This window comes from Anopheles maculipalpis, chromosome 2RL, assembly GCF_943734695.1.
Source record: "Anopheles maculipalpis chromosome 2RL, idAnoMacuDA_375_x, whole genome shotgun sequence".
NCBI lineage: Eukaryota > Metazoa > Arthropoda > Insecta > Diptera > Culicidae > Anopheles > Anopheles maculipalpis.
This window is the reverse complement of record NC_064871.1, coordinates 74890965-74905545: the sequence shown is the minus strand read 5'-3', so window position 1 is coordinate 74905545 and position 14581 is coordinate 74890965. Positions and strand designations below refer to the sequence as shown.

Genomic DNA, 14581 nt, shown 5'->3' with positions numbered 1-14581 from the left:
AGTGCGATGTCGGAAAGGCTTCCTTCTGGCTCATAAAAATACACATTATCGAGTTGATTTATTTTGATACAAGCCATGATCTCACGACTTTGTTTGGCATTGTCTTTACCCCCACAGCAGTCAACACTTGCATCGCAATCTTACTGTATGCACCACACCACATGCTGATAAGAAAGCGTCTAAAGGGTGCTTCACACTTAATCGTGATGCTACGCACCTGCACCTATGGCGTTGCTTTGCGGTTTGTTCTTTTGGTTTGTCTCCACCCATTCCGTACAGCCCATCGTTGGATTTGGTGAAAATTTGTTATTCAAAAGTATGCACTCCGGTTGAAAAAACTATCCACAACTGGCACACTTATATCTCGTTTGTTTGGGTTTATTTGACTGTTTGCAAGCACAACGGCACAGCACACTCGTGGAGATTAGTTGCGTCCGGTGGAGCCTGTCAAGCTGTACTAACATTACAGAGCGATTGTTTTTGCGCTGCCCTTATTCGTACTGTGTGCCATTGCAAACATGTGTACGCTCGTACTGACGGGGGGAGTTTATCAAACCCAGTGACGAATCGAGTGACTGGTCCAACAGATATGATAAGTCCTCTCGTCCAGACCACAACAATTGGGTTTTTTTTTTCTTTTCGTTTGGAGCAGCTATAGACGGGCCAGAGCCGAAACCCGTTCGGAGCACATTTCCGGTGCGCATGATTTATCTGCTCACCTGCTAGATGTTTGCTTTGGTTCTGATTCGTGTAGCTTCACAATTTTGTTGATGTGATGTTAGCGTCACGTAGACCATAGGCTAACAGGGCTTTTCTCGACAATTCAGATCATATAACTGATAAATACTAGTGTCAATATTGAATCATGGTATTCATACCCTTTCTTGCTCTGTCAGTGTACTGCTGACTCGATCTTCTCTTGCAGATGGACTTTTGAAAAAAAAATTACAGGGTTTTCCATTCCGTCATTTTATTGCACAATCAATTACAAAAGCACCATTTGAACACGTTGCTTGTGTAGTTAGCTAATTTTTACACTATACTTCTGCTCAAACATAGCTTGCCAAATGTCAAGAATGACGCTTTGTCACATTTTTTGTGTCTATTTTTGTTGTGTGTATTTCGTTCATTTACCCCAGGCACTTGATGAACTGGACAAACAGAAGCAAGCGATGCTCACACACAGACGCACAAACTCTGCTGACACTCTAGAAGCGGACACAAAGTACGAGCGTCATCTCAACCGGTGCAATCCACCGGACGACCCTGACAGGGGACCCTAAGTACATACAAACATGCGGTTCCAGGCCTCTCGAATGGCGTTTGAGCGTCAGACGAGCTTGAATCGTTTGTCGTGTCTTGAGATTTGTAGTGTTTCGGTGAGGCAACGTGGCTTATTTGATCAAGAGTCTTTTTTTACGTGGTTTGTTTTTCTAAACATGAGATGATGCGAGAATTAAAAACGATAAAATAAATGTTTTAAAATGTAGTGGTAATGTCGCTTCCTATTTAATTAATTTGTGGGTTTTTTTACGCAAGATATCTGGAACAGTACAAAAACCTGTCATTACTATAACTGTTTTATTTCTTTAATTCTGTTCCAATATGACAGTTCATTGCCGCGCGGTCAGCCTGTCATTTATACTAGATAAAATGTCTTAAACTTTCCGCTGGGTAGTAGCGTTTAGCTCTGGCAACATTACCGACTCTGTGTCTGGCAAGTTCGTACTTCAACTATAAATTCTTGTCAAACCACCAACCCGCTACGTACGATCGAGCAGCAACTTCATACAGTGGACGCTGTCAGACGAATTTACACGCGATCTGCCCGCATTCAACCCAAACAGCCCAAGCCTACCACTTGCATTATCGTGCAAAACCATTCCGGTTCCGGAACCTTACACCTACCCAGCACCCGAAACCTTGCAATTGCGATCATTGTCTGCAAGAGCTACACCGCCATACAAAAAATGAGGCTTTTTTCGTGCGAAACGGAACACATTACGCCACCGTGCGAACCGTCGCTGCCTGTCGTGGGGTCTGCTATAGCAAACGAAACGCAAAAAAAAATGCGAAACCAACCTCAAGATAGCCTTTACCTGTCGTCGGTAAAGTAACTCACCCATAGGACTGTCGAGCCCGGGTGGTACGGGCAATCCGCCGAAATAAACTGGGCAAATAAGCGGTTTGGCAATCGGATTATCATAAATCTGTCAAATTTTAATTTATTTGCTTACATGACCGCTTGTCGAACGGGCGCCGAGACACATGGGGGAAGGGGGATGCCCCTGAACGGACCCGTTGTAGTCATGTTCCGTTGGGTGTCGCTTTCGGTGGCCCGCGCATGCCTGTCGCTGTGTCGGGGCGAAGCATATTTTTGTTCATTATTTCCTTTGCGCCCGACCGGTTGCATTTTCGCTCAAACGTTACGCGTTTAAGTTCAGTTACCTTTCGGTAGTTCTCGTGTGAAGTGGTAGAATTTTTTGCTGGGCGGACAGGGTAAGGTAAAAACATGGTTTGGTGGTTGGTTTGCATCGGTGAGGCGTTTGAATACCAATCAGGCATGGGAAATGTAAGTAATAGTTTAATATTCTATAATCGATCAGCCGATCGGTTGCTGGATGAGACACCGAGTGCATGGTAATCGTTGCGTTTAGGCGCTAATAAAGTGAATAAAAATGGCCGATTAATTTTAAATTGCAGTTATGAACAAGAATTGCAATGATCATGACTCATACGATGCGATCGTATGCGATAGGGTCGCTACCCTATAATAACTATCTAGCTCTATAATGGAACTTTGGACTATGCAGTATTTTCTTCTTCTTCTTCCTTCTCTTCTTCTTAGGCTCTATAACCTCAAGAAGTTATACTTCCCCTTCCATTTTTGACTTCCATAGACTAAATTTTAGACGGACTCTACTGTCTTTGTGTATTTTACCCTAGACGATGTGTAAGCTCGGCAAACTCGAGACTCAAGGATTGGTTCACCGTGAACTACACATCTGTATCCTGTTCATTTTCTTCCAGATTCTGACCAAACTGATCAGATAGTCATTTTCTTCGCTTAACATTCTATTTGGTCACGCCGGCCATCGCGTCGAATGGCTTAGTAGACTTGTTGATTCTACTTAGTTGGATTGCTAGTCCACACTACAGAGGAATGGTCCGGATGACATTTGAACCTCATGCCGTTCAAGTCCTGCCGCTGTGAAGATCTGTGCCGCTGGTCTTCAAGAAGTAGTAAGAATAAACTATCAGTTCTCTTATGCAGCATATTTTCACCAAAAAGATCGAGTAAGTCGCATATAGCATATTCTCACCAAAAAGATCGAGAGTATGATTGTCTATCATCTTTCAAGGTTTAATTCCTGAAGGTAATACTGATGCCTTCAATGCACAATTCTTCTTCTGGTCTTAACAACCTAGGTCGTTACTAGATCGTTACTACTCAGATAGTTAGTCCTCACTAGGTGTGAACAGTCCAGATAGGGTTTGAACCCCTGTCATGATTGTGAAGAGCAAAAGGAATCAATGGCTTTCGCAATTGGTGTTGGTTGATGGGAATTCTAGAACACATTGAGATTGACAAATGAAAATGCTGCTCAGATTACCTTATCTGATACTAGAAGTGATTTATAAGGAATTGCACACTGTATCTGCATCAATAAGACAGTTTTTAATCACACTAATGTTTAAAATTTACTTCGAACATTCAAGTAGAGACATCGTAGTTAAATGTATGTTATATCGCTCGCTAAACAAATATCATTAGCGTGACTCACTTTTGAGCATCAAAAATACTATCCAAATTAATTAGATCAACGTTAAGGCTTGTATCCTGGTACATTATTCATACGATGGCCAAGGAATTGTCATGCCATTTGTACACTATCTATTAATGGTGCTCCATAGTCCATTATAATTTATCTACCATAGTTTCTAACAGTCAGATTCGCTCTCACCATGCACCGGAGCATCACGCCGAGGGAATTAATTTTAATGCAAATTGATATCGCTAAAGTTATGGGATTCAGTTCCTGCCGAACCTGTTTCAGCTAGCGTTATTTCCATCTTTTTTCCAAACTTTAACTGTTTAGCATTTTAAGAGTCTTCCCCGACCTTTATCACAAACATACGCCCACCGTTTGGTCCATGTGGCTCAAATATATCAATGGACAATCATTTACATAATGGTGAAGAATTTATCTATTCTAGGCGTGTTTCTTTCCGAAATTATGATTGTGTGTGTGTGTTTTTTTTTTGGTTATTTTTTTTAAGTTCTTACTAAATATGCCCAAGGGATATTACGATCCTTCCCTGCAACAGACATGTGAACTGCACATTTGCAAGCTCGATCGATTATTGTACGCTGTCAATGCATGCCTTCCCTAGGGGTGGGTTTACTTTGCACGTGAGAATTTCATTAAAATTCGCTTAGCCCGGACTCCTGCCCCAAGCGTCCAGTTCCTTCACCGTTCGGCAAATTTGAACCCCAAGACAATCATGGACCGGCATGTGGAATTAATATCGCCTCGATAGGGCATCGAAACAAAAAGCCCCATCGAACAACCCCCTGTACGAATCGCATGCGGTTGGTGTTGGTGGTGGTCCTCGCACAACAGAGAACTGGTTCTTCCCAACCCGTCAATCACCATCCCCTCTTCTAGCAGCCCACAGCTAGCGGCAGCTGAAGCACAGCTCAGAACCTGTCGGCATGTTTCCAAAAAAAAATCTCTAGTGAAGGGAGGTGTTCCACCATCTTCCCCGGAACATTGATCCACGTGAATACATTAAGGTTCCGCCAGTGTTGTTGCGAACTTTTTTTCGGTCCCCCTTCTTCCGTCGTCGCCACTGTCATCGTTGCCATCGTCAGCAGCACTCTCAAGAACCTGCGGGCAAGATGTGTTCTGATGCTGAGCAGCGCGCCCAATGCTCCAAAAACCTGTCCCACCGAAGCCGGTGTAGAAAAGAGGTTCACGAATTAAGCCAAACATGGAAGAAGATAAAAATATCACCCATCAGCACCAAAAACCGATTCTTGGTCCGTCTTCCTTTCCCTGTGCCTTTTTTTTTCGTTGTTTTGAAGAACGAACTGTAAAAAAAAAACAGCTCACCATTCTAGAACCGTTCGTGGAAGGAAAGTGCTGGAATGAACGGCCACCAGCACCATCAGGCCGTTCTGTGCCGAAATGTGCTGATGTTGCTTTTTTTCCTTTTTCCTCCGAAACGAGCAGGAATTTCGGCCGACCGAATGAAACTCGCGCAGAATCAAGAAAGGGTTTGCCGGAATGAGAAATGAGCCGGGAAAGCATTAGAAGACCGGCGAGATCCGGCGCGAGCTGTACAACGTACAACAGCAGAGAAGAAAAAAAAGACGCAAACCCGGAACATGAAATCATTAGCATTCGCGAGAATCATATATTTTATTCACGCATCATCCAATCGACGCAAACCTGGTGCGTATTCACCGTGCTCTAGTGTATTGGTGTATTTTTATAGCACCATTATACGATTGTTTACCTCCGTCGTGGGGCATCTCCTCTCGTGGAGTCAAGGTAATTCCCGACCTGACGAAGATAGCGAAACTCTGCAACACTCCATGGGGATGACGATGAACTGCGCGAAGATCGTTTGGAGATCATGCAGAGACAGTGAGTGCGTACACTTTGCCTCGGGGGAAGGAATTTACGTACGTGTATGCGTGTGTGTTTGATTGTTAACAATAAACACGGTGACACTGGTCATCTTAATCATGGCGTTAATTTGGCATGTCAAATCTTTTTCTCTGTTTCTGATGTTCTTCTCTTACTCTAACCATATAAGGGTGTTTAATGGGCAGATTTAAACCGGTAATCACGTGTTTTAGGAATTTTGGAAGGAAGTTTCGAACAGCAGTGTTAGATTTGAAGGTTCTTAATATGGAAGGCTATGTACTTAATTGCACTGTCGGGTCATTAGAGACAACAAGTAGCATTGTTTTATTACAAATAGCGTAGAACTCTTAATTTTACAAACTATTGAAAACTCTGCTGACGTCATTGAGAAGTACTTTTTGGTCATATGTCTGTCATCACTCAAGATCACAAGGTATTGCTACAAAACAAAGAATTTTCTGATGCTAGTATCTTTGTTCCCTTCAGTTAAACCGTTTTATAAACTGAAGTCACACAGGAGGTAACCTTTGCAGTATGCTCGTCAAAGGTTGCAGTATGCCTTGGTTTCGCGGATGACATCGATATCATCGGACAGACAATTGCGGCGGTGTGCGTGGCGTACACCCGACTGAAAGGCGAAACCAACAGACTTAGATTGAAGATCAATGCGACAAAGACAAAATACCTGCTTGCCGAAGGCTCTGAACGTCATAGAACCCGATTCAGAAGCAGAGTTGATGACGGCGACGATCTTGAAGTGGTAGAGGAGTTCTGCTACCTTGATAAGATCGTAACTTCGGACAACAACGTTAGCAGCGAAATCCGAAGGCGCTTTATGCTTACTACGGACTCCACAAACTCCTACGATCCGAAAGACTCCAGCCAGGACAAGTGTACGACCAGGACGTGTGGCGAAGGAGAACGAACACAAGCTAGCTGAACTCTTTGGCTTCGAAGATATCCTCACGGTAGTCAAAGCCAGGCGCGGATCTTCCTATAAGCGCTTATAAATCTTTCTATAGAGGCCTCCGGCTCGAAAGATGCCCCGAGTTTAAGGCCCAACAATTTCCCCCTCTTAACCCACACACTTCTCAAAACTTTTGAATGGGCTCCGATATCCGTTCCTTCAAAAGCCTTCAATTCGTCTTAGCCCTTCGGTCAAAGCATGTTGCAATACAGGGCCCCAAAACTATTTCCACTTAGGGCCTCATAATTCCGCCTCTGGTCAAAGCCGAAAGGATACAATGGTTGGGGCATGTGATGAGGATACCAGACTCGTCAGTGACTCGTTCAGCACGAGGTATAAAGGAGCATGGCGAGCTCGTTGACTGGATTAGGTGTAGTAGAACCTGTCGGAGATCGGATGCAGCCGTGGATGGAGAACTGCAACCCTAGACCGAGTTTGCTAGAAACAGATTGGCGACCTGGCCATGTCCACGTGACGTGCTCAACTCTGAGCAGGCCAAGAAGAAGAAGAAGAAGAAGAAGAAGAAGAAGAAGAAGACATTCACTCGGTCCAAAGCTGGATTAATCTTCACCTCGTTGGAGAGAAAGATGCTCAGAACGAATTTTCCACACAGGTGAACAAACAATGAAAAAGCTATTGCAATGACGAGCTGTACGATGTACGAGCGGCAAAGCCGTTTATATTTCCACCAGAAAGTCCGGAAATAATGAATTGGCAGGTTTTCTCACGACAGGACCGGGGTTCAATTCCCATTCGGACCTTTGCCATGTACTGAGGACTGGAAACATAGTTTTTTGACAACGAAATCTTCAACTACAAAGCATCGAAAGGTCCAATATAAAATAGTAAAAAAATCTGAAAGAATCTTTATAATATAGAATAATCTGATAATAACTTTTTTATTAAATCACATGAATCACATGTTTACCTTCCGCCATCATGTCAAAATGTACAGCGAAAAGAATCTGTTTAAATCACTTCTTAGCTTAATTCCGTTGTGAAATTCAATCACATCGGTATTATCAGTAGCAGCAAACTAATAAAACACGTGAACCAATCCCGCTAGACGATCACAAACTAAACAAACAAAACGTGAAGCAGCAGCACCACACGCAAATGCTGATTTAATTATCAATAAACAAAAAAAAATAAGGCACACACGAACAACGTACACAGCAGCCTCTAACCCTACCCCTAAAACATTTCTCGGATGCTGCGTCACGACGTCACTCTCGGTGTTTGAAGGTCACCCTCATGAAAAATCATCCCCCAATACATTCTCCCTGCTCCGTTGTGCCGTGTGCTTCCTTCACGGGCGATCTGTTGATTCGCGAAATTCCAACCAAACCGAAGACAGTCGGGCGGGAGCTTTTTTCTCCTGAAAATCCAAACCCCCAAAACAGTGTAACGTACCAGGGCGGATGGGGCGGGGTGGGGGTTCTTATTTACAACACTCCACGAAAAGATCTTCTTCACCGCCCCACCACCGAAGAATATTCCATTCTTCGCGCTTATCAACCATACACGATCATAATCCATCACGGCCCAGTCTGGCTATTTTTGAAGCTGGAATGAAGTAACAACAACAACAAAAAAACTACACGCATACACACAGCTCTTTGCTAATTCTTTTGAAATTCTAACCCCTAAACCTCCCTGTATTGCACGATGCGGTTGTATGCGTACACCCCGTACGTTAATTTCGCGGGATGATTTGCAGTATTTTGGAAGCAGTTTCCCTGCAAACTAAAGTTCCATTGCGGGTAGACCGTTGCCAATTCTTTCCACCGTCAAGTCCAAGATCCGAGAGAGCTACGTCGGATCTTGAAATAGCTCAAGAACTCCGCCCCACGTCAGGAGGCACACACTCGGCGAGAAGGTCAAATGGCGTGCGCGAGTATGAAATTTCAAACAGAATCAAAGTAATTGCACACCACACCGAAGAGAAGCTACCACTAAGATCAACAACAAAAAGCACGACGCCTTCTCCAGTGATCTACTCACCTAATTTATGTTCAAGCTTTTTTCTTCTGCCTCTTTTACACCTCGTGTATTTCTGTTTTTTACACTTTGTTGTACACAGGTTGGGCTGCAAAAAAAAAAGCGAGAGCTCAATAATGACGGTAACAATACCCCGCCACTAATCGAGGGGAAGTAGCGATTCGGTTTCATTTTTATTTTGATCGTGATAAATGAATGAAAGCGATTAGAATTCTTCCAGAACACCTCGCATTTTTTACCGTGAGGCATGTTTTTTTTCCTATTTTTAACCCAACGCTCCGTTTCGCAACACGCTTCAGCGTTCGCGTGGTATGATTGTCCCTTAGTAAAACGGTGAAAATGTAAAATGAAGTAACCACCACCGCCACCCATGCAATAAGCGTACAATTCACCATTAAGCTGCATTTAGAGTAACATTTAGCTCAGGTGTGGTAACTGGCGCTTTTAAGCTGGTGAAGCCCACTGGCGCTGTTTCTTTTTTTCTTCTTGCAAAGCATTTTCACGTCAGCACGCGAACACACACACTTCCTAGTTCCGTCAACCATGAAAAAATTAACCCCCCCCCCCCCCCACCCAATCAAAACGTAACCCTAATCGAAACGGAGATGGCTGTCTACCGTCGAACGAAGGAAAATAAATAGTAAGAAGCCCGATGGGGGGAAACCAAAAAAAACCGCGTCTATTCGCGTCGTCTGGTGTTGAAAGTGACTTAAACGGTACATTAGGAGAAGTGAGGTTTTGTGCTTCCTTTTTTTTCCGTTGTGCAAGAATTGTGCTTGCGTCAGAGCGTATTACGGGTTCGATTTGTGGCAAAAGATTGGCATAGGAAATGAGCATTATTTGGAGAGCGAAAGTAAATTTTTATAGCAAGTGCTGCATTGGCTGTGGGTTTTTCTTGTTTGTTACGCTTTATTCAATTCAGTGGATGTTTTGCCTAAGTGATGACCGATTTTACTACTAGAAACGGACATTACTTAACTTAAAGATATTTTTATATCTTTTCAAAAAACAAACTCATGCTCTTTCAATCTCTCAATTGCATGAAAAAAATTATTCTTCAATATAAATAAATTGATAAATTGATTAAATTGATGATAGTAGAATTCGTTTGTATTTGGCTGTTTTCATCTGGTAATTTCTATGTTTTATTATGGATTTATTTAACATATCTCGTTTTCTATTTTTGCTTGGAAGATTCAACAAAAACCGAGCAGATGATATTACATGGCATCAGTTTATTACAAGGAACATAGGAGGGGACCAACGATTTCCATGCTACATGTATGCTGTCTAATTACACTCTAGCGTCTAATGTGGACAATATTCCTCTCGGAGCATTCAGAATCACTGCTCTGAAAAAAAAAAATTGCCTTGGAAAAACGATAGAGAAGTAGAAAATGTAATGTTGTTCTGACAATTATGGAATAAATTACATAACCGTTTGAAACTGTTTTTAATTACTTCATACTGATTTTTTGTTATTTTTATTTGATTTAGTATGACGGCTCTACGCCGTATTGTCCGTTTTTTGCTACTTAAGGAAATTTTAATTACGAATAAAATAAATAATAAAATTCCTAAGTCAATCTCTTTTCAGAACATAAATTTTACAAGCTTATGTAGTTGGAACATTATGTTTGAATAAATCTGACGGATATCAGTGCGAATCCACAACTGACCTGGTAGAGGAAACATTCGAATGTAACATTCGTATAATGTGATGGAGAGCCTCATTAGTGACTCATTTAGCAAAAGTTATAAGGAATGGAGAGACCTCATTAGATGAATCACATTTTTCTCTTTGTTATTGGCTTAAAAACCTTCTAGGTCACGCCGTCCATCTAATGTTCTTACTACACTTGCTGTCCTAGTCCTCAATACGTGTCCGGATGGGAATTAAATTCCAGTCCTGCAATGCGAAGACCAGCGGCACTGTCAGCTCCTCCACTGAACTAAAGTTGGGAAGTAGCATCCGGATCGGATTCTGGAATTGGATTCCTGGCCAGATCCGAGTACGGTCCCTAGCCGAATTTTGGATCCAATCTGGATCGAATCCGGGGCCGAATCGAAAAGATCTATGTGGAGTTCGATTGATATAGACATAGAAGGGCTCAGAAGATGCCAAGTCGGTTGGATCCTCGGACAGTTTCAAGTGCCTTAATACGTCTGACGGTGATCGGTACAAATCCACAATTGAACTGGTGAAGGAAACAAGATCACATGATCTCTATCGGACTATTTTGTTTTTGCAGACACGTGTGAAGTATGACTTAAAATTATCTCGAGCTTGCTGAACTATTTGATGAAGCTATTATTCTTTCATTGGTTCATATTTCATTCATATTTGTTTAATGTTAGGAAGATGGTCATTAGTGACTTATTTAGCAAAAGTTATAAGGAAATGAAGAGACCTCATTAGTTGAATCGAATGTCCAACCATCCAGGTCACGCCGGTACGTCCAATGTTCTTACTAGACTTGCTGATACCACGAAGTTGGATAGCTAGGTCTTAATATGTGTCTGGGAACGGTGCGGATGGAAATTGAACCCCAGTCCTCTCATATCAAGAAAAGATGAAGATTTCTCCACGAACTTGTGTTGGGAAATAGCATTAGGGTCGGATTCTGGGATTCAATTTCTAGGCAGATCCGAATCCGGGACCGCATCGAAAGGATCTATGTAGAGTTCGATTGATATAGCCATAAATAGGGTTCAGAAGATACCAAGTCGGCTACATCCTCGCAAAGTTGTAAGAAGGATTGAAATTCGTATTACAACGGAAAATCTGTAACATCACAGAAAAACAGTCGACAGTCACTCCCTGGCAGGATCCCTACGTGTCGGATAAAACCCTTCAAGGGAGCAAATTTCTCCCAACACTACACGGAACTACCCTTTCTGATCAAATGTATCAGAATTGAATCAGAAGCATAATCTTTCAGACTTGGCAAAAATCACAAGTTTAATGTAGATGAACCCTGGCGTACATGGAGCTGCGTGAGATGGCTTTATAATACAATATCAAACCTGTGTCCAACGACTAAACAGATCTTACGACTCTAGCGCAATGTGACATAATCTTCTTCTTCTGGGTTTAACGACCATCGAATGGCTTACTAGCTTTGTCGATAGATACCACGTAGTTGGATAGTCAATCATCACTACGGGGGGACGGTCCGGATGGGATTTGAACCCCGGTCCTGCCGTATGAAGACCGGTGCCGTTTTCGCCTGCACCACCGGGCCGCCCCCGACGGTGTGACATGTGACATGAATATGAAATAATAAATGAAACATTACGCAATAGTTGTAAAAATGGCATGACTAACATAAACTATTATTTTGAGGAGAAGGTGTCTTCAAAACTTTATATAACAGATGGAAAGGCCACTAACGTTTAGGCTCGATGTCAGACGTTCAAATCGATAAGCTAATTATTGAACCTCCCCTCTGTCATGCACGACACAACGCAAGGGATTTGTTCAACTTCTGTCACTCAGTCTTCCTGTTGTTTAAGCTTACTTTAGCTTCAACTTTAACAACTTTATACCCAGTAGCTGCTCGTAGATATGTCATATATGCTTGAACGAACTTTCATAAATTCTTAAACTTTATCTTAAAAGTAATACTCTTCTGAAAAAACTAGAAGAGTTTTCCGAACTGAAGAAGAGTTTTTCGAAAGTTAAGCGAAGAATTGAGGTCACATACCGTGCCATTATGAATAGACTGACCGCTGTATGAGAATTATTTAAAACATTACTGATTTTAAAATCTATGTAGTCTCAACTTGATTCACAAGTAGTAAGAAATTAAAATATAAAATCGATCAGCACAAGAAAATATAATCAAAATCTTCTATCTTTTTACTATATTTTTTATCTTTTATAACCTTTTTATTGAGAAGTAATCACAATAACAAGTAAATTATGTATCTACACGTTGATAGGTACTATAGCTCTTTCCCCAAGGATAAATAATAACAAATAAATATGATCGATTCTGAAACACTCTAAGAAGTATTCTTGATGAAGCCTAAAACCGACACTCAAGAAGCCATTACACCAGACAACAAAACTTTAGAACTATCCCTCACGCACACGAATTATTCAAGCATTACTCATCACCCTTCCAGAACTTTGAATTGCACTAAGTGCAGTGGTAAATGTAAAACAAAAATCTCTTCAATTCCCTGCATCTAACGCCACCTCCAACACCAATACTTACCAGTAGCGGCAGACCTCTTCTGTCAAAAAATTAATATTCATTGAAAGCATTTCCCTTTCTGTTGCGCCACATTTGCCGTACGTTCTCCCTTTGTTGCCTTCTTCTCGCCTTAAACCCGTGAAAACCCGTGGTAAACTTCCTTACCGAAACCATGCGTTGCTGGGCATGTCTATGAATGGGTGGCATTGTGCTGGAAGGTAAATTTATGCATTTAAAAGCCAACGAGAGAATTATCGATAAAAAGCCTTTACTGTGTGTCGTTTTGGGGGTGAGGTCCGTCTTCTCAAGATCGTTCTTCTGGCGCGCATTTGCATTTCGTTGCGTTTTGCATTCCATCTACGTGACGAGGCTACATGACAGGAAGAAGAAGGACTTTCATTTCCTTTGATTTAAACTCTTTTTTTAGCCCTCTTTTAACTATAAACATCTTGCGCAGTTTATTTTAAACAGTTTGAAGCACAATCTCAGCGACTTATTGCTGCGATCATGTTAGTGGCCTGTGATGCATCTTCTTTTCGCTCCTATTCATCCAGGCAACATATGCAGAAGCTACCTCGTTACTTCATTAATTTTTGGTAGTCATATAATCACCAAGCTTCAATGGCGCTATTTATTCTACGTTCGACAGCATCGAATTAAACTCGCACGGTTGCAGCAGCATCAAGCCCGGTGCTAGGGGTTTTTTGATTTATTGCAGCTCATTTTTTCCCGACCGTCGAAATGTTTTGGACCGCGGTTTTTTTGTGCAAATTGTGGTGCAAATTGATTGCTCAAAAATCTGAACGAACGTAAGCGCGTTGGGTTTCGATCGATTTACGCACGGCCCACGGATACGCTCACTGCCCTGTCCGGGGCGGCATTGTTCACGCAGCGGTGGCTACCAAATTGCGCAACAATGTTGCAGGCGGATGGTTTTCATGCGAAACTTATACATATTTTTACCGCAGTTATGAAAAAGCAATACCCGCATGATGTATTGATGAGCAATCGATCAAGTGAAGTGGGTGGCAAAGGGGTTCAGGTGTTCTGTGTTGATAAAGTGTTCGTGAATTTATGATGAGGGATTTTATCATGAACGTTCGAGCAAGAAACTAAAGTGGTATAAAATAAAAATAACTATAATAAAATGTCATGTGGGCTTCGACATTCCTGATAAATATTTTATCTAATTTTAATGTAGATTTCTCAATCTCAAGCTCTAAATCTTCTGCCATTAAGTGCATCAATACTGGGATAAAGGGTAGTCCGTAAAGTTACAAAGGCATCAACAAAATAATTGATTCGATTACCGCAGTAAGTGTGAATAAATCAGATGCAAATTGCCACTAATTCTGTGAAATCAAGCACACTACAACATCTACCATCACCGCGCATCGCCTGAAGTGCCTACCTTCGCTAGCGCGAGCGAAAAAGAGCGAGTGTCACTGAGGGATAGTGGCAAGATTTATGATCTCCGTGTACTTGCGTACAGCTCCAAGAGATGGGCGAGACACAGAGTGTACTTTTACATCATCGGAACACCGCTTTGCTAAACCCGCCCACCGGGAGTTCGAGCACCGGGAGTTCCGTGGCCGAGAAAGCCGGGTGCGTGCGGGTAGAGTAAGTTGTCGCTGTGAGCGATCGCTGGCATATTGTTCCAGAGAATCCCCAACCTAGCGCCCGGCGGAGGTCACGAATGGTAAATAGGCGACGATAAACCAGAGTGACACCGGCAACGTTACACGACGGTCGGG

At 42.3% G+C, this 14581-nt stretch overlaps 3 protein-coding genes across 3 annotated transcripts in view; all 3 read right to left on the bottom strand.

Moving 5' to 3' along the window:
• Nucleotides 1–284, bottom strand: part of LOC126556088 (solute carrier family 2, facilitated glucose transporter member 5-like) — a 160171-nt gene extending 159887 nt beyond the window's left edge. Inside the window, exon 1 of the mRNA XM_050211287.1 lies at nucleotides 218–284. Within this exon, the coding sequence (XP_050067244.1) occupies nucleotides 218–284 (67 nt within the window). The remainder of the gene's footprint in view (nucleotides 1–217) is intronic.
• Nucleotides 1–14581, bottom strand: part of LOC126567469 (cytochrome P450 6g1-like) — a 243540-nt gene that overhangs the window by 38862 nt on the left and 190097 nt on the right. The window lies entirely within an intron of this gene.
• The window catches only part of LOC126556500 (uncharacterized), a 518397-nt gene that overhangs the window by 318029 nt on the left and 185787 nt on the right, over nucleotides 1–14581 (bottom strand). The window lies entirely within an intron of this gene.